Below are 22,482 nucleotides of genomic sequence, written 5' to 3'. Positions count from 1 at the left end.
CCTTCCTCCTTTTTATCATTTAATTTTTTTTATTAAAGTTTGTAAATTTCCGATACAGTTGATCAATCTCACTTCATTAATAAAGTGTACATTGTCACAAATACAAAAGCTAATGAGTGTCATACAACATGTGGTGTGTATAGTGATATGTGTAGTGTTGTATCTGTCACGATGAAGAGTGAGTATGAATTAGTGAGTGATACAATCCTTGGGACGGATCTTCATCTCAGTGAAGAGTACATTGCCACTTACAAAAGGTGGTTGTGAGTTGGTGTTGATGTTGTAGCAGCTATTGTACCACCATCCACTCTTACCACTAGCTGCACAGTTACCACTTGTCTTATCATTGTCATTGTCTGGAGTACTGAACTTCATCCCATTATGATAGGTAAACCAATCACTACCTTCTGCAGTGAACCCTCCAATAGTCAGTGGGTATTCTTCACTGGCACTTCCTACACTGAACTGATTGTAGTGGAGGTAGGACCAGGTCTTGTCATTCTTTTGATAATCTACTCTCATCTCCCATTGGCCAGTTTGTGTTAAACAATGAATTGCCTCCAGACCATACCAGAAGTCCTGACTAAGGTCACCAAATCCTGCCTCATATTGGATCCAGTTCTTATTAAAGTCCACTGTACTATCCTTCCTATTTCTCTGCATCACAGTCCATCCTCCATCAGTAGTGTTCATGTCACAGTAGACATCAGCAGTTACTGTATTGAAAGGAGATCCACAATTACAATTTGTCATCATCTGGTAGACAGCAGAAGGTGCTTTACTGAGTGTAAAGCCAGTGAGGTCACAGCAACTGTTGATAGTTATCAAGTCTGGACTGCATTTGGTCTTGAATGTGTTGTACTGTTTGAGGAGGTTATCACAGTATTGATCAGCATTGACCAGTAGTAGTGACAGTGTCAATATGACAAGTTGTGTAATGATGTTCATAACCGTTGTTGTAGGTGATAATGTCTGGTAGATCAGTTAGAGTGGAATGAAGACAGTTACTAGAAGCTTGTTATTGAGCTATAGTCCTATAAGTTTCACTGTACAATTTGTCAGGATCCTGCTCCTGTTGTTCTCTTTCCTCTGAAGGATCAGTCTTCTTTCTTGTCTTTCTGCTTCTTCTTATTAAGCCAAGTTGTAGTTGCTATTTATAGTGAAATGTGTAGTGTACTGTTGTGCAGAATATCACCAAATGTGGTAGCTAAATGTCATGCATTATAAAAATACACTAATTTGTCACTAAAATCACATTACTCATGTTACAAATAATCACATTATGGTTAAACCTTTAATGGTAGCTATCTGGTCAGTTAGTATAGTTGGTCCAATACCACATAAGGGAAAATTAATATCAGATGATCGCTACTGATAATAATATCAATATTTGTTTAGCCAAATAAGGAAACAATGCAGTTTATAGGTATTAATTGTAATACGTAGTCACATGTTATATCTCGATAATAAGTCACTCTATTAGAACGTTCAGCTAAGATCAAGTCACCATTTAGAGAGTTCAGCTAACAACATAGGGAGTTCAACTACAAACAAATCACCCTGAAGACAACAAACAAATTACTCTGTAGCGAGTTCAGCTACATTTTAAGTTACCCCGTAAAGAGCTCAGTAGAGGTCAGCTAGAAATAATTCACCCTGTAGAGAATTCAGCTGGAAACAAGCCACCAATAGAGAGATCAGCTAGAAACAGCCTATACAGACATTTTGTAGAGTGTTTCAGTTAGAAATAAGCAACCCTGTGGAGAGTTCAGCTACAAACAAACTCTTTCAGTGGAAAGATCAGCTAGAAGCAAGTTATCCTGCAAAGAGTTCAAATCCATTTGAAGTCACCGTGTAGAGAGGTCAAGTAATCTTGTAAAGAGAGATCACTCGAAACAAGTAAATTTTTTAAAGAGACACGCTACATTTCAAATCATCCTTTAGAGAGATCGGCTCAAACATATCACCTTGTAGTAGGCATTCCAGCCTGAGTTTTAAATTTTGGAAATAGGGCTTTTTATATGCTCAATAGATAGAGTATTGATTGCCGATCTCATGATCAGAAATGTATAGTTTGTTGGGTTGGAATTAGCTACTTTGGCATGCACAGTGCTTAAAAACTGAAAAAAGGTACATTTTTTTCTCCAGGGCTCCCTAAACATTTTAAAGGGGAAAATGGCACAATTGGCCATCTAGCAATCTGGACTATCTTGAAACTGCAGTTGCTTTTAGCTGCAAGTTTAATTCCTAATAAGGATATTGCCATGATGATAAGACAATTTTATTACTATAATTGAACTTTTATTATTATATTTAGTGATTCCCATAGTTGTCTAACTACCCTTGATGCTTTTGTTAATTGTGTTTCTGTGGTGACCAGAGTAGCACCTCTAAATACTTTAACATAATTGGAGATATAAATCTTTTTGTATATCCCTTCTACGGGTTATTCTCAATGCATGAATGTCACTACCAAAATTGTATACCAGGTGCAATCTCCCTGGTGACCAGGTAAGTTGTATATATTGCATAGTTGTAACACTGTGTACACTGTACATGTCACGTTGTGGGAACAATTACTACACATACTATACTACACACAGACCCATACTACACATACCCACATGCACATTTTCACACACATGCTTCATTACTTATCCTCCATCCCAACTAGGTAATTATCTACCTGGCCGAGGCATTCTGAGTAGCGTATTTAAGTGTTTTTATTTAGTCCAGAAGAGAGACATCCCAAGAACAGCACAGGGACCTAAATTAGTTGCCTTGCAAACAGCAACTCTGCAGTATACTTGATGTGTATGCTTGTTGTAATGCCCTGTTGTTGGCTTACAAGGCCAAGAATCCTGGCTCTTCCTAGTCTCCACCATGCGGGATAGTCAGTGCCTGAGTGGTGCACAGGCATCCCAGTGCTGGTTAACTTGGCAGCACTGTGTTCGCATGACTATCGGAAGCTTTGCTTTGTATGCTGCTGTGACTCCAGTCTGTGCAGGCAAATCCTCCTGGAGCAGGACTAGTATTTCTTAGGGGGACTGTACAAGTTATTATGAATTCTTGGTCTCACTGATAGAGGTCACAGATCCTAAAAATATCCACCATGATCCAACACCTAAGGGCAGTCCCAAGCCACCAGGTCCCCAGTATACAGCTGGGTAGACTGGAGCAACGTGAGTAAAATTTCTTGCTTGGAAGAAATAACAACAACACCAACTGGGCATAACCAGGCATCAAACCTGGATGCTCTAGTCACTTGGCAATGTTGCCTCATGCACACGCACACATGCCACACACCCATGCTTGCCAGTTATATTCCTTATAAAGAAGTAACATAGATGCACAAGATATCCTTTCTTTGATGTCTGTGTGACTTGTAACTTGATAAGCAGCCACTGAATCACTAAATGGTTAATCATTATCATGCCATTCCTTATATGGTGATATTAGTACAAACTAATAAACCAGTTATAAATAAAATTACAGTAATAAATTACCCTCCTGCTGTTGCAGAGATCAAATTTTGCTATACCCAAATAGATATTCATATGCACACACAGAGATAGGGTCCGCAACGTGAAATAATGACCTCCGAGAATCAACTACTAAACCACCCACAAATGCTAGGCTAGGTACCACTTAGAAAATGCCAGATTGGTGTTATTTTTCATTAACGTCTTGTCGTGAAAATCGGCGAATATGCTTACAAATTACGAGATTCTTTGCTATATCTTCAAGTAAATGTCTTTTAAAGCTACAATATGCACTCTCAACCTTTCTTACTAACTGTACTCTAAACTAAAACCATCAGTGGCTGCATTGTCTGGAGCGATTTCCAGCCGCAGCATCGCGAAAATGAAATTTCGGACTCGAAAAAAGTTTCGATGCCACTGAAGCACACAGTAGCTATGCTAAAGTAACCCTCCCAGGTCAAACTGGTCTGGCATGGGTCCAACTACTACCACAGCAAATATCATGGAATTCCAAAATTGTCGCCATCTGGCTGAGCTCGACGGCTGTCAAAAATTCGTCAAAAATGCCGATTTTATTCACTGACGGGAACCTTTGCTAGCCAGATGTGCTAGTATACTTCTCAAAAGCTTACTAGACCCATAGCCAGTAGCTTTCATTCATAGGGTTGGTCTGGCAGCTCTTCTAGCGACCTCAAAAACCGCCAAATGCCGATATCCACGAATTTTTCCGATATCGACCAATTTACGTACAATGCGTTAAAGAAATCTTGCTCATCAAACGTGCTGCTTTGCCTCTCTAAAGTCATGCTGCATCCTTGTTTAGTTATATTCGTCCATAGGGTGGTACTGGCGGCTCTCTTATCGAGGCCAAAATCCATCAAAATGCCCATCTCACCATTTGTCATCAGTTTTAGGAAGTTTTACAAGTCAAACATGCTGGTTTACCTCTCTACATCCTGCTGTACCATTCAATCACCTTCGTCTGTGTAGGCACCTTTCTTCAGTTTCTTGAAAACGTCAGAGCACGCCAATTTGGCGCAACAGTTAATGCTTATTTTGTTTCATTGGTTCCATGCAAAAATGACAGGAAAACATGCAGAAATGTAATAGAGCGAAAATGGAGTTAGTCTAGCTCTAAATATTGTACTCTACAGGTTTATACAAATGATTACCGAAATGAAAATTCCGATTATCAAAAACCACAATCGAAATTTCCATTCGTGTAGAGTTCCGAAGGGTGGATATTTAAAACTTGACTAACTCCAGTTGGGTTATGTAATATTTCTGCTGGATTTTCGTGGAATCAATGAAACAAATAAGCAGTAAGTGGTGTTGATGGTTGCGCCCAATTGGCGTGCTCTGACATTTTCAAGAAACTGAAGAAAGGTGCCTACACAGACGAAGGTGATTGAAATGTCCAGTAAAGATTTAGAGAGGCAAACCAGCATGTTTGACTTTTAAAACTTCCTAAAACTGATGACAAATGGTGAGATGGGCATTTTGATGGATTTTGGCCTCGATAAGAGCGCCGCCATGCAGTGCCACCCTATGGACGAATATAACTAAACAAGGATGCAGCATGACTTTAGAGAGGCAAAGCATCACGTTTGATGTGCAAGATTTCTTTAACGCATTGTAAATTGGTCGATATCGGCAAAATTCGTGGATATCGGCATTTGGCGGTTTTTGAGGTCGCTAGAAGAGCTGCCAGACCAACCCTATGAATGAAAGCTACTGGCTATGGGTCTAGCAAGCTTTTGAGAAGTATTCTAGCACATCTGGCTAGCAAAGATTTCCGTCAGTGAATAAAATCGGCATTTTTGACGAATTTTTGACAGCCGTCGAGTTCAGCCAGATGGCAAACAATTTTGGAATTCCATGATATTTGCTGTGGTAGTAGTTGGACCCATGCCAGACCAGTTTGACCTGGGAGGGTTACTTTAGCATCGCTACTGTGTGCTTCAGTGGCATCGAAACTTTTTTCGAGTCCGAAATTTCATTTTCGCGATGCTGCGGCTGGAAATCGCTCCAGACAATGCAGCCACTGATGGTTTTAGTTTAGAGTACAGTTAGCAAGAAAGATTGAGAGTGTGTATTGTAGCTTTAGAAGACATTTACTTGAAGATATAGCAAAAAATCTCGTAATTTGTAAGCATATTCGCCGATTTGCACGACAAGACGTTAATGAAAATAACACTAATCTGGCATTTTCTAAGTGGTACCTAACCTAGCATTTGTGAGTGGTTTGGTAGTTGATTCTCGGATGTCGAAAGTTCACGTTGCGGACCCTAACAGAGAGACACACTCATAACACAGACACACACTATACTATGGACACACACTATACTATGGACGCACGCACGCACGCACGCACGCACGCACGCACGCACGCACGCACGCACGCACGCACGCACGCACGCACGCACGCACGCACGCACGCACGCACACACGCACGCACGCACGCACGCACGCACGCACGCACGCACGCACGCACACACACATACTTGCTTACCAAGTCACACATTTTCTGTTCTAGATGAAGTCTCAATTTGTATTCAGCATCACTAACAATCCTAACATGATCTTACAACCTAATACCAGTAGAGAGGTATGTACTAACGTGTGTGTGTATGTATGTATGTATGTATGTATGTATGTCTAGTGTTGCCATACATATCAAAAACCCTGTATAGTACTTTAGTGATGTGTGACATATCAATACAGGGGCGGATCTAGGATTTATAAAAGGGGGGGGGCTAACTCAAGGTACTAATCTCTTGGGTAGAGGTAGCGAAGCATGCTGGAACTAGGGGGGTCTGGGGGCATGCCCCCCAGGAAAATTTTGAAAAATAGATGCTAAAACACTGCAATTTGGAGACATTTCCACATAAACTTCATAATATTTTCTGCCTTAGTGTAGATATTTTATATACTGCCTTTAGATTATAGGTATGGCTCTCTGAAGCATTTTGCTAATGGAAAAGTTTGGGTAGGTACAGACAACCAAGTACATGATGCACCCCTCTCACAATTGCACAACACTGAATAGATGCATGTTAGAATAATAATGTTGAAAGTGGAAATTTTTGAAATTTGAACAATACAAGATTGAATCTGAGAGCATTTTCAATGGAAATTGTGAACCTGAATTAAGTATTGTCATACACAAGTAGATGAATAATTCATTTCATTGCATGTATAGGTGCAAGCAGATTTGGAAAAATTCCATAACAGAACCAACTACATGTTTCCAGAATGTTCTATTAGAGTAGTTAGCTGACTGCTCTATTAGAGTACCTCGATCTTGTACACCTCCAATGCTGATTCGGTCCTTGTTGCATAAACTTTAGCATAAATCCACTGATAATACCTTGGAAAGATGTTTATAAGGTGGTTTTATGAGTATTTGTATTATTAGTGATCATATAATTATGCTAAGACAAAATTTCATTATAATACTCAGCATATTGATCAAGTAAAGCCTAAATATGAAGGGGGGGCTTCAGCCCCCAAAGCCCCCCCCCCCCCCCCCCCCCGAATCCGCCCCTGCAATAAAATAGTGTGTTGTGATAAATTTGTATATCGTGATTAAAAATAGACTCTTTTATCTCATGATATTATTGTGACACAAACTGCTGTGGTACTTTTACACAAAGTTTACTAGAAATGATGTTTAAGACATTATTGTAAAACTTATTTTCTTTAATAGAGACTTCCGGTAGGTTAGGTGGTACCTTTATATGTGTATAAGTGTTACATTTGTAATATTATTACCATGACTTCATGATGATTTATATATATCATGATAATGCATTGTATCGTGATAAAAAATGTATATAATAATCATGATAGGTGATATACAAATATTTTATATCACATGACACTACATTACTTGTATTGTGCTGCTCCACTAGTTCAGTTTAGTGAGTAAATGAGAAATAATAGATCTAGAATTGGATGTTGTATTTGAAGATGGTTTGGTAACCATCTAATGCTACATACAGTATCTGCACACTTTATTATGATCCCAGCAATGCACTTAGTATATAGTCAGGAGCTTATAAGCACCGCTTTGGTACTTATAAGCTCTTGTTATATCCATAAACTGAGTCTGGGAAAGTTAGATAATCTGACTAGCTGGTCAGGAGGTACTATATTTGTATTATACAGATTCCAGTGTGTTATTGTATCTAACGGTGTTTGTGTTTATACAGCTTCCTTGTGAACTATTATCACTGGAGAGAATGAAGAAATGGATTTTGTGTAAGCTTGTGTGTTTGTGTCATTGCTGTGTCCATCTGTTGTTATTGTGTTATTGTTAGTTTGCTTTTGTGCATATTCAGTGTACCTGCGTACATTGTACATGGGTCTCCTAATCTTATTCATTGGTTATATAGCGGAATATATCTCTCTGTAGTGGACATTTTGGCTGATCTTTGCTGCAATAAAGAGGTTTCCTGTTGAAGTGTATGGAGTCAGCTGCTGGCACCAAAATCTTTCTCTACATTATGCTTTTGTGTTCCTTAATTTGAGGGGTTTGTTAAGTAAGTTTTTACTCTATACTGAAACCTCTTTAATCTGACCTTATTGGCATGAAAAGTTGTATCAGATTAATGATTTACTATTGCTGTTATTTCTGGTGCTGAGAACAGTTGTATATACACTGTACATATAGTCAGGGAATATTAGCAGATATTTGGCATACCTAGGAATAAATTCCTTACCAAGAAATTTTTTTACCAATGAGTTTGTAAAGGTGTCTACTAACCCTCCTCAAAAGATTTAAACACAACTCCCCTAGGAGAACCCGTGACAACTTCCGGAAGTTGGACTATTCATGACCTTATTTGAAAATGGTTGATTTGCTGTTAGTACAGCAAATCATGTGGTTTAATATGTATACATTGTAAGCTTTTAACCACTCCTGAAATTGATGAAAAGACCACATTCGCTCATTATTATTATCATTATTATTAGTTTGAACTCATGTATTTCTTAAGGACTAGTTTGATAATGTCTATTGCCTCATAAGTCAACGTCTGGGTCTTCTCCAGACTCTCCATCATCAATGCAATTCTTGCAAATAATTCCTTTGCAATTTCCACATGCTGAGATGCACTTGACATCGTTCTTCTTACAGCTGCACCGTCGGTTGCTACAATCTCCTTTACAATTACAGCTTATGAACTTTAAAAGTTCCTCAGGTGCCATAGGGTCTAATGTTGCAGTGCACGAAATAACTTTTTAAACATGTACTGACACAGTCAGGACACCATGAAAGTTGAGTGGACATAAATCAATTTGTCCGAACATTTTTTGCATTTCTTGCCAAATTATTTGTTTCAAACATTGGGGTCACTGTACAACTGAACTGATTATTATTACTTTTCACTCAACTGATTATTACTTTTCACTCAATAACAGTGACAGATCAGATAAGCACAACACTTTAGGGTTCTGGTCACATATAAGGTCCTATAAATTCAGTGCTATTACAGGAGCATTTGTAGGAAAGGACTCAAAGGAGAATTAACTCAGTATATAATAGCTATGTAGTCAAACTATACTATTGCTGCTATGAAATGGTGCCTCTATTATGAATTGTAAAAAATGAACTCCATTCTATATAGCTCAAAATGCAAGTTGAGTGAGATGCAGGGGCATACCGAGGGGGGTTTCCAGGGGGTTTCAGGAAACCCCTTTGGATTTTACACACTACTTGAAACATTAAGAAATTGAAACTTCAGGTTTCCAGAATCTGGAATCTATCATGGAACAGAACATATTTTATTTATCTTTGTTAAATAACAGTTTCTAACATGATAGCAACACTTATAGCATTGTTTTTGAATTATGATTTTGGTGAAAAGATCGAGATACTCTAATAGAGTAGTCAGGTAATATAAACTACTCTAATATAACAGTCACTTAGCTGTAGTGGAAACCCCTTTTCAAAACTCCTGCGTACGCTCCTGAGATGAATACCACAAGTAAAAGCTAGTAATGGCTAACAGGTTATAAGTACACTTTCCAAGTAACTGAGTCAACAGGCTGTGCAATGTAACCCGTTGGTCTCTTGGACATGGCTTTGTGGCCACACCACAAACCATAAACACATAACTCAATTACATGCCAATGTCACTATGTCTGGCCTCCTACTATCACACTCTAAACTCAGTGCTATACCTTGAAAGGACATTGTTTCTGGACAAATTCAATTATGGCCTGACAACTAGTGTAATTGACTGGAAATTTTCAGTGTCCTGACTGTTATTTCGCGCACTGATGTTGGAACTGGCTCATAGCCATTACTCCCCAATGTCCATCCATAGCCACTGGGGTCCAAAGACATGCTCTGCAATAGCATCCAGTCCTGGGTTTGTAGATAGGCATGAAGAGAATGCTGTGTAGCTGCACCCTCCATTGGAGGTAGAGTTTCTGGTTTGATTAGCCCTTCGTGAGAACATGCTGTATCGAATTGCAGCTAAGGCAGTACCTGGTGCATGGCAAATGCGCTGGAAAATTGAAATGCCACTCCTGATCACCACATCCTTACTAGCCTGTACATCAAGGAAGGTGTCCATGTGTTCATCAATGTCCCCAGCACAAAACCTGTCAAATAGAGTGGTTTTCCCATGGCTGGCAATGGCAGAAACAGCATCACAACCAGTAAAGGCATGACAAAATAGCAGGTAGAGCCTCTGTCTTTCAGACAGAGATTCTTGGATTCTCCTGTCATCATAAGAACCCTTTGATGTGGTAAAGAAGAGTGGGTGATTGGTGTATGAACTATGGTGTATTAGCATTATTAGCACATCAGCATCTTCTGCCCGCACCTGAAAATAATAAGAAATAGAATAGCAACATAGCAACCATCCACGGGGTTCACTGACCTCAACAGAGTCATCCTTAGCAGCAGCCAATGCAGCCTTCACAATTGAAGTGTCAGCATCATTGTCATACAGCTCTACAGTGATCTGATGTTTCTGGAATGCTGAAGAGAGGAGATGGATGATTTCACTCTTGTTATGAGTGTTGTCTAGGAACTTTGCCCTTGGTGTCAAATGCATCATATTCGGTCGAATCTGTACATCACAGCAGGAGTTCTTTGTACGCCTAATGTGATCATGATCTTTAGGTGAGCTGCTGTAGCCATCAAACACCACGGTGATCTTCTGAGAGTCCTGCCAAGACACTGTACGTAGCTCAGGTAACTGTCAGCAATCTCCTGCCAAGTATGGCCTTGTTTCCACTTCACCATGTAAAGAAGTCATCCACCATCCACTACCAGACTGTTGGTCAGTGAGGTTGAGTGGGTCAGTCAACACTTTCAGGCTAGTGTTGGAAAAAATTGCTTTGTTTGCCTTGTTTATTTTATGATCTTTGTTACTGAACAAGGACAAAGGCAGGGGAGTCAGTTCATACTCTAAGCTTGCCTCAATTGTCATATCTCGTTGAGCGATAATTATCAGTCGGTTGAACAACCTAAGCGAGTTAAGGCCAGGGGCGGATCTAGGATTTATAAAAGGGGGGGGGGGGGGGGGGGGCTAATTCAAGGTACTAATCTCTTGGGTAGAGGTGTGCGAAGCACACTTAGCATGCTGGAACTAGGGGGGTCTGGGGGCATGCCCCCCCCCCCCCCCCCCCCCAGGAAAATTTTGAAAAATAGATGCTAAAACACTGCAATTTGGAAACATTTCCACATAAAATTCATTATATTTTCTGCCTGTAGGTATATTATATACTGCCTTTAGATTATAGGTATGGCTCTCTGAAGTATTTTGTTAATGGAAAGTTTGGGTAGGTACAGACAACCAAGTACATGATGCACCCCTCTCACAATTGCACAACACTGAATAGGTACATGTTAGAATAATAATGTTGAAAGTGGAAAATTTTGAAATTTGAGCATACAAGATTAAATCTGAGAGCATTTTCAATGGAAATTGTGTACCTGAATTAAGTATTGCCATACATATTAACTACACAAGTAGATGAATGAAGCCCTTTAAACAGACCAATTCACTTCATTGTATGTATAGGTGCAGGCAGATTTGGAAAAATTCCATAACAGAACCAACTACATGCTTCCAGTGAATGTCCTATTAGAGTAGTTAGCTGACTGCTCTATTAGAGTATCTCGATCTTGTACATCTCCAATGCTGATCCGGGTCCTTGTTGCATAAACTTTAGCATAAATCCACTGATAATACCTTGGAAAGATGTTTATAAGGTGGTTTTATGAGTATTTGTATTACTAGTGATCATATAATTATGCTAAGACAAAATTTCATTATAATACTCAGCATATTGATCAAGTAAAGCCTAAACATGAAGGGGGGGGGGGGGGGGGGGGGGGGGCTTCAGCCCCCAAAGCCCCCCCCCCCCCCCTGGATCCGTCCCTGAAGGCTTCAGTATAGCTAAAATTATAGCTTGCACAAACAAGAACCAAAGAATTTGCATGCACATTTTTCACACATTAGATAGTTAGGTGTGGCTTAATTTCAACCAAGGAGTGCAGGGGCAGATGTAGGATTTAGGAGGCTAAGCTTGACAGTGACATTTGTAGTATACCAAGCCTTCTCACACAAACCTAAGTAACTACATTAGTGTGTGAAGCACACTAACATGTAAAGCATGCCAACCTAGGGGAGGGGGGATGTCGCTCTCTAAAGGCAGTGTTTTCAGCTGTTTCTTTTTTTTTCAGTATCATTCCTGCTGCATGACTTACAACTTATTGTAGGATGTCATTGTTTGATGTCTATTATTAACTTACTACACTATCACTTGGATAACCTGTTAATAGATGCAAAAGAGGCCTTGTAGAATTCACTGCCAAAAACCACAATTAAAACCTTTGTAACCATGGGAATAAAACCCACAATCAAACCAAAGTGTTTCAAGAAAAGGAAGCTAGTCCTCTGTTTACTCATTATTGGGAGCAGTTTACTGAGGTACAGTAATGTAAATATTGTCAGGAATGCATTATGTCCTTCATATTATAAAGATACTTTAAATATTTAATTATAATGGCTATTGCTTTAGGAATAGTGCTCACTGACGCTGTTCTGCAAAGGGAAAGGGGGGCCCTTAGCCTCCCCCATAAATTTACCCTTGGAAGGGTGCAATGTAGTTTGAGTTATGTAGTTTGACATTTCACACTGCTTACAGCAATCAGACAATTTCAAATATTTCCAAATAAGGCTCATGGGTAGTCCAACTTCCAGCAGCTGTCATGAGTTCCCCTAGGGGAGTTGTGTTTAAATCTTTTGAAGAGGGTTAGTAGACACCTTTACAAACACATTGGTAAAAAATTTCTTGGTAAGGAATTTATTCCCAGATTATATTAAAATTCCCTGACTAATAGCACTATAGTGTGAGGTTTAGTTACGACATCAAAAAATATTGTTTGCTTGTAAAGTGTCTTGTTGTGCTCTCACATTTTAAACTAATAATATTATCTCAGAGGTGATTGGGTACTCCTCTATTTCAGACATCTTGGAGGTAATCTTATTTAAAGAGTGTCGTAGTCTGAGGGGTATAAATGTGTACACAGTGTACACACATTTAGTCCCCTGAAGTTACTTACTAACACAGACACCAGAACACTTGCCTGTATGATTGAGACAGTGGATTAGTTGGTGCTCAAGGAGTCCTTACTGAATTAGTGAGGTGTAGTTTGTGTATACTAATACAAATAGGATCACGATTTGGTGCCCTTATTTAGTGAGGTGCTCTGATTCTAATGTGTGTATCTAGCAAGAGCATATACCCATTTATATACTCTTGATGCTGAAATCATGGACTGATTTTCACATTGGTGAGGGATTCCATTATGGTGTGGTTGGATGGTTGTGAATTTTGGTAAGCCTGACTTTATTGTCATACCTTTTATAGTTGGATTTCTACTCTGTCCGACTCAGCTGAATGTAGCAGGAGCATCTGACTTATGGAAGCAAGCCTTACAAGATAGTTTTGTAATCCCTCTGGTCCGAGATGAAGTATTCTTTATTCACAGTGCATTTGAAAGTGTTCTCAATAACTCTAAAGATAAGAAGTATGTGTGTACTGGCAGTACATGTGTGTCATATACATTCCATGTAAGATTAGATTCTAGAAAAGCAAGTTTATCTTTATTTGCTTCCTACTATGTTTTAGCCAATTGTCTGTGTATATGTATGTCCATGCAAGGAGACTGTCTGAGCTGGGGTTGAGATGCTTGTGGCTGTATTAGACTGGTGGAATATATTGTAAAGTCTCTTATGTACAACAGTTGGCCTATTAGATAGGTGACCTTTTGAATTAGGTGGCCACCAAGATATTTTATAGAGGACCTTCAGACAGACTCCTGACTGTTTTATTAAAGTATTTTCTTCATTTGTGTATTTTCTGTTAGTATGTTCTATTAGAGTAGTTGAACAAGAGAAAATAAATGGGCTTCATCAAGTATTCACTTAACTCAATCTGAAACAAACCAGTTGTAGTGTTTAGAGGATCTATAGATGTGACCCTGTGTATTTGTATTGTGCAAATAATAGTTATATGGGCACAATGTGGAGTCTATGAAATTTATAAACCCGAAGGCCCGGGCTGTAGCGCACGAGCAAAGTGAGGGCGCTACTGAGGCCTGAGGGTTTATAAATTTCATAGACTCCACATTTTGCCCGTATAACTGCTTAAGACTCTTATTTCACTTTAGACTCAGATTACTCACGGCTGTTTCTGCTGTAGGTTCGGCAAAAGCGGCTGGTTTTCTTGCAATAATACTATTGCCATGGCAACTGTGTGTCCTAATGTGACAAAATAATCGTGCTCATTAAATCACGCATGTGAACAATGCATAGCGATTGGATAAACCTAGGTTTTAAGCATATGTTATATTGTGCCTGAAGGCGTGAAGTATATTAGAAAACAAGGTGGAGTATATGAGATTTATTACCCACATAAAACAGTCTAAATAGAGTCTAAGACATTATATGCACTTACTGTAATTCTGTATTTAATTTCAGTGATCGTCGTCGAGCTTCGGAGGTTCAGGACATGCTGGATGATGTGATGCAACAAGCGTGAGTATTATTAGTACATGTGAAAGTCGCATGTGGTTATGTGTGTTGATCATGCCCCAGGGGTGCCATTCATTGAGAAAGGAGAAGGTATTTAAGAAGTGCCCTCAATGAACTTAACCAGTTTTTGGGGGATTCCCCTGGTCTGCTTGGCCCTCAGGTACATATACTCTGTGTGATATATAGGATATTTTCCTATCACGATTACTGCACACAATATATCACGATACGATATATATATCATGATTTTACAACTCATCACTCAGCTTGTGCATTTACACTGATGACACTTGTAGTACTGATGTACTAGAAGTACAATACAACATGGTACATGACTAGCATACAACATTGCAAGTTCTTTTGTCAAAAACAAATACAGTGTACAATGACATCTTGGGTACATTTTTCTCTAATTATAGCTAAAATCTATACCTAGGCTTATATCACAATATAAAGATTCTATATCATATCACTATATATAGAAACTTTTATCACAGCATATCGAGATATATCACATATCGCACATCACTAGTAATTATTGTAGTGTGTATTTTGCTTTGTTGTTGACTGAGTGATTCACACTTTTGTTTGCTTTAGTTTGCCTACAATAGAGGTTTCTCCTACATATATTCAGAAGGTCTGTTGAGATTGTTTTATAAAGACTATAAATGATTTCTTAAGGAAGAGTCCCCTTGTTTGTTGTGTATAATCTCTGTACCCAAAACCTTTCTTTATGTTTTTTCTCCTTCCTCCAGTTTGCCCTAGTACTGACTACATTAGGGCTAGCTTGTGATGAAGTCAGCTGGTTATTCCGTCATGCTGGTGTCACTCCTCCCAAGGTCAAGCACAAACCAAGTGCTGAAGACTTTTCTGACAGGTAAGGAGGTGCGTATGATATAGGATGTGGTGTGGTAAGGAAAGGGTGGAAAATTGATGTGTTTTCACACTGTATATGCATTATCACAGTTATTATGTACAACATACAGTGTGTTTGTAATAGATACGTATTGTGTGATATATCAGGTGTTTCTAGGACAGAATATTTGTAAGGGAACGTTGTACAGTGAAGAGTCAATTATCTGAACTTCAGTTAACTGAATATATCCAATTGACAACAGGACTGTTTAATTAGAATGTTTTGTCAATAGGTGTCCGCTCTATTAGAGAAATTGAACAGAGATTTGTGCATAAACAAGAGAAATTAGGAATTTTAAATTGGATTAGGGATCAAAGAAAAAAGTAGCGAAACGAGAGAGACTGCAGATATGCAAATGGACATTTTATCCCTATACAGCGTACTTCAGTCTGAGGTATATCAATTAAATGTCCATATTCATATCTGCAGGTGTAGACAATCTCTCTTGTTTCACTACTTTTTAGTTGCCGATTGTCAGATGGTAACTCATAAATCAAGGCAATTAAATCAAATTGTTACAAACAAAGAACAATACGAGAAGTGTCTCTGTAATCAATCCAGTGGCTATGAAAATACAGGCAATAAATGTGATTATTCAGCACAGCCACAGAGAAGCTGTTTTGTGTTATTGCAAATTGACACCTTGCGTTGTCAGTGAAAGAACTGAGGCACAAAGGAGGACAAAGCAAATCCATGATGCATGATATTGTATGTCCTGTGGTTGGCAAAAAGGCATGTCTCGGGACAAAGTGACATCAAGCAGTGAAGAAATCTAGCCCATAGCCTCATCCATTGTTGAGTCATGCTTGGCTTGAGGCATCAGTTGTTAGAAAGTCAGCATGAAATTTGTTAAATAGCAAATTGAAGGATTTAGGGTTGATATTTATGGGCTTGGCTATGCCCAGTGTTGGGCAAGTTACTTTGTAAAAGTAACTAGTTACTATTACGTATTACTTGCAACTGAACTATTTAGTTACAGTTACATATTACCCATAAAATAAAGTAACTATAATAATATTACATATTATGGTACTTTGTGTCCACAGCCTTAAAATTTCACGTGTGAAACTACCACTTTATCACGTGACACGATTGCGTTGTAGGACAATGTGCAAATCTTGGCTATAAGTAAGAAGCTGGTGAACAAGCTTCATTCAGTAGGCTTCATTACTTCGTTGTGGCTAGGCATTACTCAGAGGCTAACTAACGACATTAGTAACTTCGTTACTTGTAGTAATAATATTACATAATATTAGACTCGTTACAGTAATTATATTACTTAAGTAACGCGTTACATTTGTAAGTGAAGTAACTTGAGTTATATTACCTGTTTTTATAGCGTATTTCATTATATTACTTTGTTACCACAAAAGTAATAATATTACGTAGCGCGTTACTTATGTAACGCGTTACTCCCAATACTGGCTATGCCTAACCAATATTGCAAAGCTGTTACAAATGTGAAGTGAGTCTGTTTTTTCAGGTGATATTGTTGTACAAGAAAGCCCAAACTACGTACCATGATCCCTAATATACAGTACTGCTGTACTGTATGATGAAATTTTCCATGATCTTAGCTACTAGAGCTGAGAAGCAATGCAGTATTGATGAATGAATGGCTGTTTGGTTTTATGAAATTTTGTGCAAGTATCCTTCCCATTCTAGTTCTAATAGTTGACTGGCCATGTAGGAGCTTAAACATGACATGTGGTTAGTACCTACACCCTTGCATTAGTAATATGAGGAGAGGTCTGTCTCTATATGACTTACTGGTTGTTGTTTTTTTTAGTTTTCTACCAGAACTGTTGTTTCAGATTGTGAAGTTGAAATGTAAGTCTGTTTGTGTGTCGAAATCTCTAAAATTTAAGTGCATTTTTGGATTTTCTGCTATTGTGTATGTATGTGTGTAGTATGCTTCTGTCTATTTGTATAGAGTGGAACCCCAAATCTGATTGCCCTATTAAAACAACTTATTGTTATTCATACTGCTTTGGCTATTTTACATAGAACTTCACAGTGGAACCTCTCAAGGGACCCTTGAGGACACTCAAGGACTGAGTCTGAATTCTCTACTAATGCAATTTTACCTATGACTTCCTTATAATAGTAAAACCTTGAATTGCTTCCTAAGTGCCCATTATATAAAGACTTGTATCTACTTTTCAGATATCTGAATGCTAGATAATCCCTAGGGGCTCTGAGATACCATGTACTCTGTATGCATGTTCTGTATATCAGTTGTTACACCCCATCGGTACACACACAGCCCTGGTCAACAGGTACAAGAAGATAGTACAGAATTATTATCGCAAGTACATGGGAGGCTATCATGCTACATACTTGAGGGACTTGATGCAGGTATGAACTGCTTGTGGGTTTGAATATTGTGAAGTGATAATCATCTACTACCATATTGTAGAGACAAGCAGTGTGTCCTGAACACAAGATACTTCTGTTGTCCTCAATTGTTGATACTTGTACAAGGCTGAGTGGAAAGGAAGGTAAAGGAATTATGATTAACATAATATTATGTACAATAAAATAGTTCAGATATTTTATGATTAGGAAGGGGTCATTATAGTCACTGAACCTTTGCTTTGCAGTACATTGATTGTATCTACTGTTATTTCTGGTTTTGGCTAGATTAGAGTGGTCCTATAAAATTTATTAAACAAGTATCATGTAGAAAATCTTTATTGAGTACTTTGAGCATAGCTCGGTGAATATTTTATATTGGCAACATAAACTCTTGTGAATTTAGGAGTTCTTAATGTGGGTCTTTTATGAGTGGTTGACACTGTATAGCAATTTCTGTAATTCTCCAATACATTAACTCCATACACAGCATATATATATATGTGTGTTATTGAAATGCTCTAATAGAACTGTCACAATGACCAGCAGATGTGTGTGTGTGTGTGTGTTTGTGTGTGTGTGTGTGTGTGTGTGTGTGTGTGTGTGTGTGTGTGTGTGTGTGTGTGTGTGTGTGTGTGTGTGTGTGTGTGTGTGTGTGTGTGTGTGTGTGTGTGTGTGGTGTGTGTGTGTGTGTGTGTGTGTGTGTGTGTGTGTGGGTGAGCGTGGGTGAGCGTGGGTGAGCGTGGGTGAGCGTGGATGAGCGTGGGTGAGCGTGGGTGAGCGTGCGTGAGCGTGTGTGTGTGCGTGAGTGGGTGTGTGTGTGTGTGTGCGTGAGTGGGTGTGTGTGAGAGTGCGTGGGTGGGTGCGTGCGTGCGTGCGTGCGTGGGTGCGTGCCTGCGTGCGTGCGTGAGTGTGTGTGCGTGCTAGTGATGGTTCACACCAACTTTCTTGTATTAGATTCACAGTGTTCTATTCTGTGTTTGTAGCTGAAGGAAAATATGATTATGACTTTCAAGGTCTGCGATTGGATTGGATGAGATTGCAGGTAAACTAGTGGGTTGGGGCTTATTTCCTGTTCATATTTAAACTTGTATTTCATTCCCTCAGGCGTACTGTAGCGTCAGTCGACCAGCAATGAGCCTTAGGGAGCACAGGAATCTGGCTTATGCTATGAATACAACATCATTGCATAGCCAGTTTGTGGATGACTTAGATGAGGTAATCTCCATGCCATCTACTGTGTACTTCATACTGAAATTTTATTTTTCGTTCCTGTATTGCTATAATATGCCTGTCATCTATCGTACTACTACAGTAGTACTGTATAGTAGGGATCATATAGAACTGGGCTATTCCAGCCAAAACAATATCCTACAACCAGCCTCAATGTCCATTCATAACAACTTGGTGGTATTGGTTAGGCACGGCCAAGCCCAAAAATGTCTTCAGACCAACCCCAAACCCTTCCAAAAGTTTATATGAAATTTTACAAATTTTCTATTTAACAGAATTTTATTCTGACTAACTAAGGCAAGCATAACTCGACAATGGATATAGCTACAGGCTTGATTTCTTCACTGTTCAATGTCACTTCCTCCCGAGATGTGCCTTTTCACCAACCACATTATGTACAATACATGTATCATGGACTTTACTTTGTCCTCAATTCCTTTTGCTGATAACAAAATGTGTGCATTTATTTGCGATATCACATTAGTGGCTTCCTGTTGATAATTTATTTAGTACACACTGCTTGACTTTCCGTGCTGGCCTTTCTCATGTGTTTGAGTTCAACATATCGTTCCAGATGAGGGATGTAGGATAAAAGCTCATCTTTAGCAAAGTGGAACAAGCACATGCTGATTAGTTGGCATGGTTTCATGCGTACGTTTCTTAACATTCAAGGTATTTCATTCCGGTTATGAACACTTAATTAATTGTTTGTTTTTTGTGTCCAACTGACTGTTCCATACGACTGGTGGAAACAAATGTATGTTCTGGCAAAGTTTCAGCTTCATATGCCAATAAATTCAGCCCTACAAAGTATCAACAACAGAAAGGATGGATCTGTACAACAAGTATAAGAAAAATAAATTATAGTAAAACAATTGTAACTTACGAACAGAATGTTATATGGAGTTGAAATTTGTACCATTGTGTTTGCCATGAATAGGGGAATCGAATACTGAGTAAGTTTTTCATTGTAACACTTTTCTTTACTACATACAAAGGCGAAGAAAGATTGATTGTGTACTACTGTTTTGACGTGATGCAAACAAATGCCCATAACGTGGGTCTACTGCAACATAACAAAGATTTTTTTGAGTAGATGATATCCAGGTATTTATTGATAGACCCTTTCTTCACTAAGAACAAATTTAAAGCATTCAAAAAATTTATACCGATGTTTTAAAATAATGCGCAAGTATTTCACCCATTGTATTCAATTTTTATACTGTAAATGCAGGCTTGCATGATTAGTGTCGGGTTTTCACAGATCCGGTCACATATGGTTCCTTTGAAAAAGACTACAGCTACAACCTAGACTCTAACAGAGATATTATTAGATTAACAAAACAATCACATTCATAAGATCTGACGTACTTATTATTACAAGTATAAGAAAAAATTAAGGATAAACTAGAATATAGTGCACCAATAAAAAGTACTAAAACAAGCTTGAGTTAGTATATTATGGGCTGTAACACAAAAAGAAGTGAATATCCATACTAAATGCACAGTAGGGTTATTTACTTCTTTTTGTGTTACAGTAATTTGCTGTCATAATATACCAACTCAACAGTACTTTTTATTGGTGTACTATATTCTAGTTGATCCATACTCTAGTGTAAAATTCCAATTTTTTTCTTATACTTGTTTCTGTTCTTTTTATAGATCTGGTGGTCAATCTACGTAACTAGTTTGTTTCATAAAGATGAATTGATATAGCTATGGGAAGACTGTGATTTTGCACATACTGATATTCTACAACAATTGATTTAAATTGATTGATTTATACGTCTTATGGTTTAAGACAAGTGTACAGGAAATAAATAAGGGGCCTAGATGCAGGGGTACCAAGAAGCTTTGCAGTATATCAAGAGCTGTGGTAATCAGTAACAGTGATGAATACTCATGTAGTTCAGTTAAGAAATTGCAATTACGTACAAAGGACTATGTACATTTCATTTGCAAAAAAACAATCCTAGCAGGCTAATGGAATATTGCTGCAGACTAATGCAAGTTTTCATAAGCAACTGTAGAGGACTTTAGGTGATATGCAGTGACTGTTCTATTAGAGTATTTCACTGACTGTTCTATTAGAGTATTTCGCTGAGTGCTCTATTAGAGTATCTCGACCTTGTATAACCATTTTTTGGGGAGGGGCTGTACCCCCTCCTCCTGCATAGATCTGCCACTATACATGATGTAACTACACTTGTGCTATTTTTTGTTTGCAAATAAACAGCAGCACTATTGTCTGGGCTTTGCTTGCTACTGATAATTTTAACACGGTAAACCCCTGGAAACCCTCCTCGGCACACCCCTGTAAGAAACGAAAGTGATTAAACTGTGCCAACTAATCAGCATGTCCCTGTTCTACTTTGCTAAGAACAAGTTCTTATCCACCCATCGTCTGTAGCAGTCATTTGAATTCAAACACACAAGACTAATCAGCACGTTCCTGTTCTACTTTGCTAAGAACAAGTCTTTAGACTAAGTAAATTTTAAATATGTAATAAACAGGAATTCGAAAAATACATGATTGTGTTTGGTTTTCAGAGATCCGGTCACATATTTTCTCTAAACATGATCCTGTGAATTATTAATACTGTATTACCTTTTCAATTCATCAAGCAGATGGATGTAGTTGAGATTCACTGTATGCTTTCAAATGATGTGATATGGTAGTTGTTTATTGTACTGTTATTACTGTAGGTTCTTAGGACTTATGGAGACATTTCATTCATCGGGTAAGTGTGTACATCTAGTGTGTGTGTGTGTGTGTTATGTGTGTACGGTGGGATCTCATTACACCTGTGTGCCAGTCCAATTACAGTAATGAAAGCTGTTTTATTTATATCAGGATCAAGAAGCACTCCTGTTATACACAAGGCTCTATTGAATAGAGTGTACACATTGTGTATTGACAGAATACTCTAATAGAACAGTCACTTTAATCAAGGCTGTGATGTTTTGCTATTTAGCTCGTCAAGGTCCCAGTATGCATATTAATTGTGTGTAGTTTGTATGTGTGTGTTTTAACTGTTTGAATTCTTTGCTACATATTGTACTCAGATTTTATCATCATTCACTGTAGCAAGAGTTCACAAGGTGTCTTAGCAACCATTCACAAATGCAGTGAGTGATATAATAATATGTTAATGTGAAACTGTAAATGTTGTCTTGTTTGTTGTTAGGTATGCGTCAGCATTTCCCATGGTGGCAGCAGAGTTTATGAATGCTTGTTCAGTATTTGCCGCTGAAGAGGTTTGTGTATCTGTTTGTAAATGTGTATGTTTGTTTGTCTGTGCGTAGGTGTGTATGTTTCATGTGGCATATATGTTTATGCATGTGCATTATGTGTATGTGCCTAAAGGAACACTTGTTATTGCCCATGTATGGTAATGCCTGTTATATACCCCTGGGTACTTCCCCAATGTGA

At 38.4% G+C, this 22,482-nt stretch overlaps 2 protein-coding genes across 2 annotated transcripts in view; one reads left to right on the top strand and one right to left on the bottom strand.

Annotated features, from left to right (window-relative positions):
- Window positions 1–36: 36 nt before the first annotated feature.
- LOC136252099 (fibrinogen-like protein A) lies at window positions 37–1,144 on the bottom strand. Its single transcript, XM_066044474.1, has one exon. The coding sequence runs from the start codon at window positions 946–948 to the stop codon at window positions 190–192; it is 759 nt and encodes a 252-aa protein (XP_065900546.1). The 5' UTR covers window positions 949–1,144; the 3' UTR covers window positions 37–189.
- A 4,874-nt stretch (window positions 1,145–6,018) lies between these two features.
- The window catches only part of LOC136253521 (nck-associated protein 1 homolog), a 33,275-nt gene continuing 16,811 nt past the window's right edge, over window positions 6,019–22,482 (top strand). Inside the window, exons 1-15 of the mRNA XM_066046194.1 lie at window positions 6,019–6,090; window positions 7,697–7,745; window positions 13,380–13,539; window positions 14,492–14,548; window positions 14,630–14,705; window positions 15,301–15,422; window positions 17,251–17,291; window positions 17,728–17,819; window positions 17,881–17,962; window positions 18,803–18,861; window positions 18,924–19,034; window positions 21,756–21,790; window positions 21,866–21,875; window positions 22,138–22,178; window positions 22,238–22,307. Of these exons, the coding sequence (XP_065902266.1) occupies window positions 6,019–6,090; window positions 7,697–7,745; window positions 13,380–13,539; window positions 14,492–14,548; window positions 14,630–14,705; window positions 15,301–15,422; window positions 17,251–17,291; window positions 17,728–17,819; window positions 17,881–17,962; window positions 18,803–18,861; window positions 18,924–19,034; window positions 21,756–21,790; window positions 21,866–21,875; window positions 22,138–22,178; window positions 22,238–22,307 (1,077 nt within the window). The remainder of the gene's footprint in view (window positions 6,091–7,696; window positions 7,746–13,379; window positions 13,540–14,491; window positions 14,549–14,629; window positions 14,706–15,300; window positions 15,423–17,250; window positions 17,292–17,727; window positions 17,820–17,880; window positions 17,963–18,802; window positions 18,862–18,923; window positions 19,035–21,755; window positions 21,791–21,865; window positions 21,876–22,137; window positions 22,179–22,237; window positions 22,308–22,482) is intronic.

This window comes from Dysidea avara, chromosome 4, assembly GCF_963678975.1.
Source record: "Dysidea avara chromosome 4, odDysAvar1.4, whole genome shotgun sequence".
NCBI classification, from domain to species: Eukaryota; Metazoa; Porifera; class Demospongiae; order Dictyoceratida; family Dysideidae; genus Dysidea; species Dysidea avara.
The sequence above is the reverse complement of the archived record's forward strand: the minus strand, read 5'-3'. Positions and strand labels throughout refer to the sequence as shown.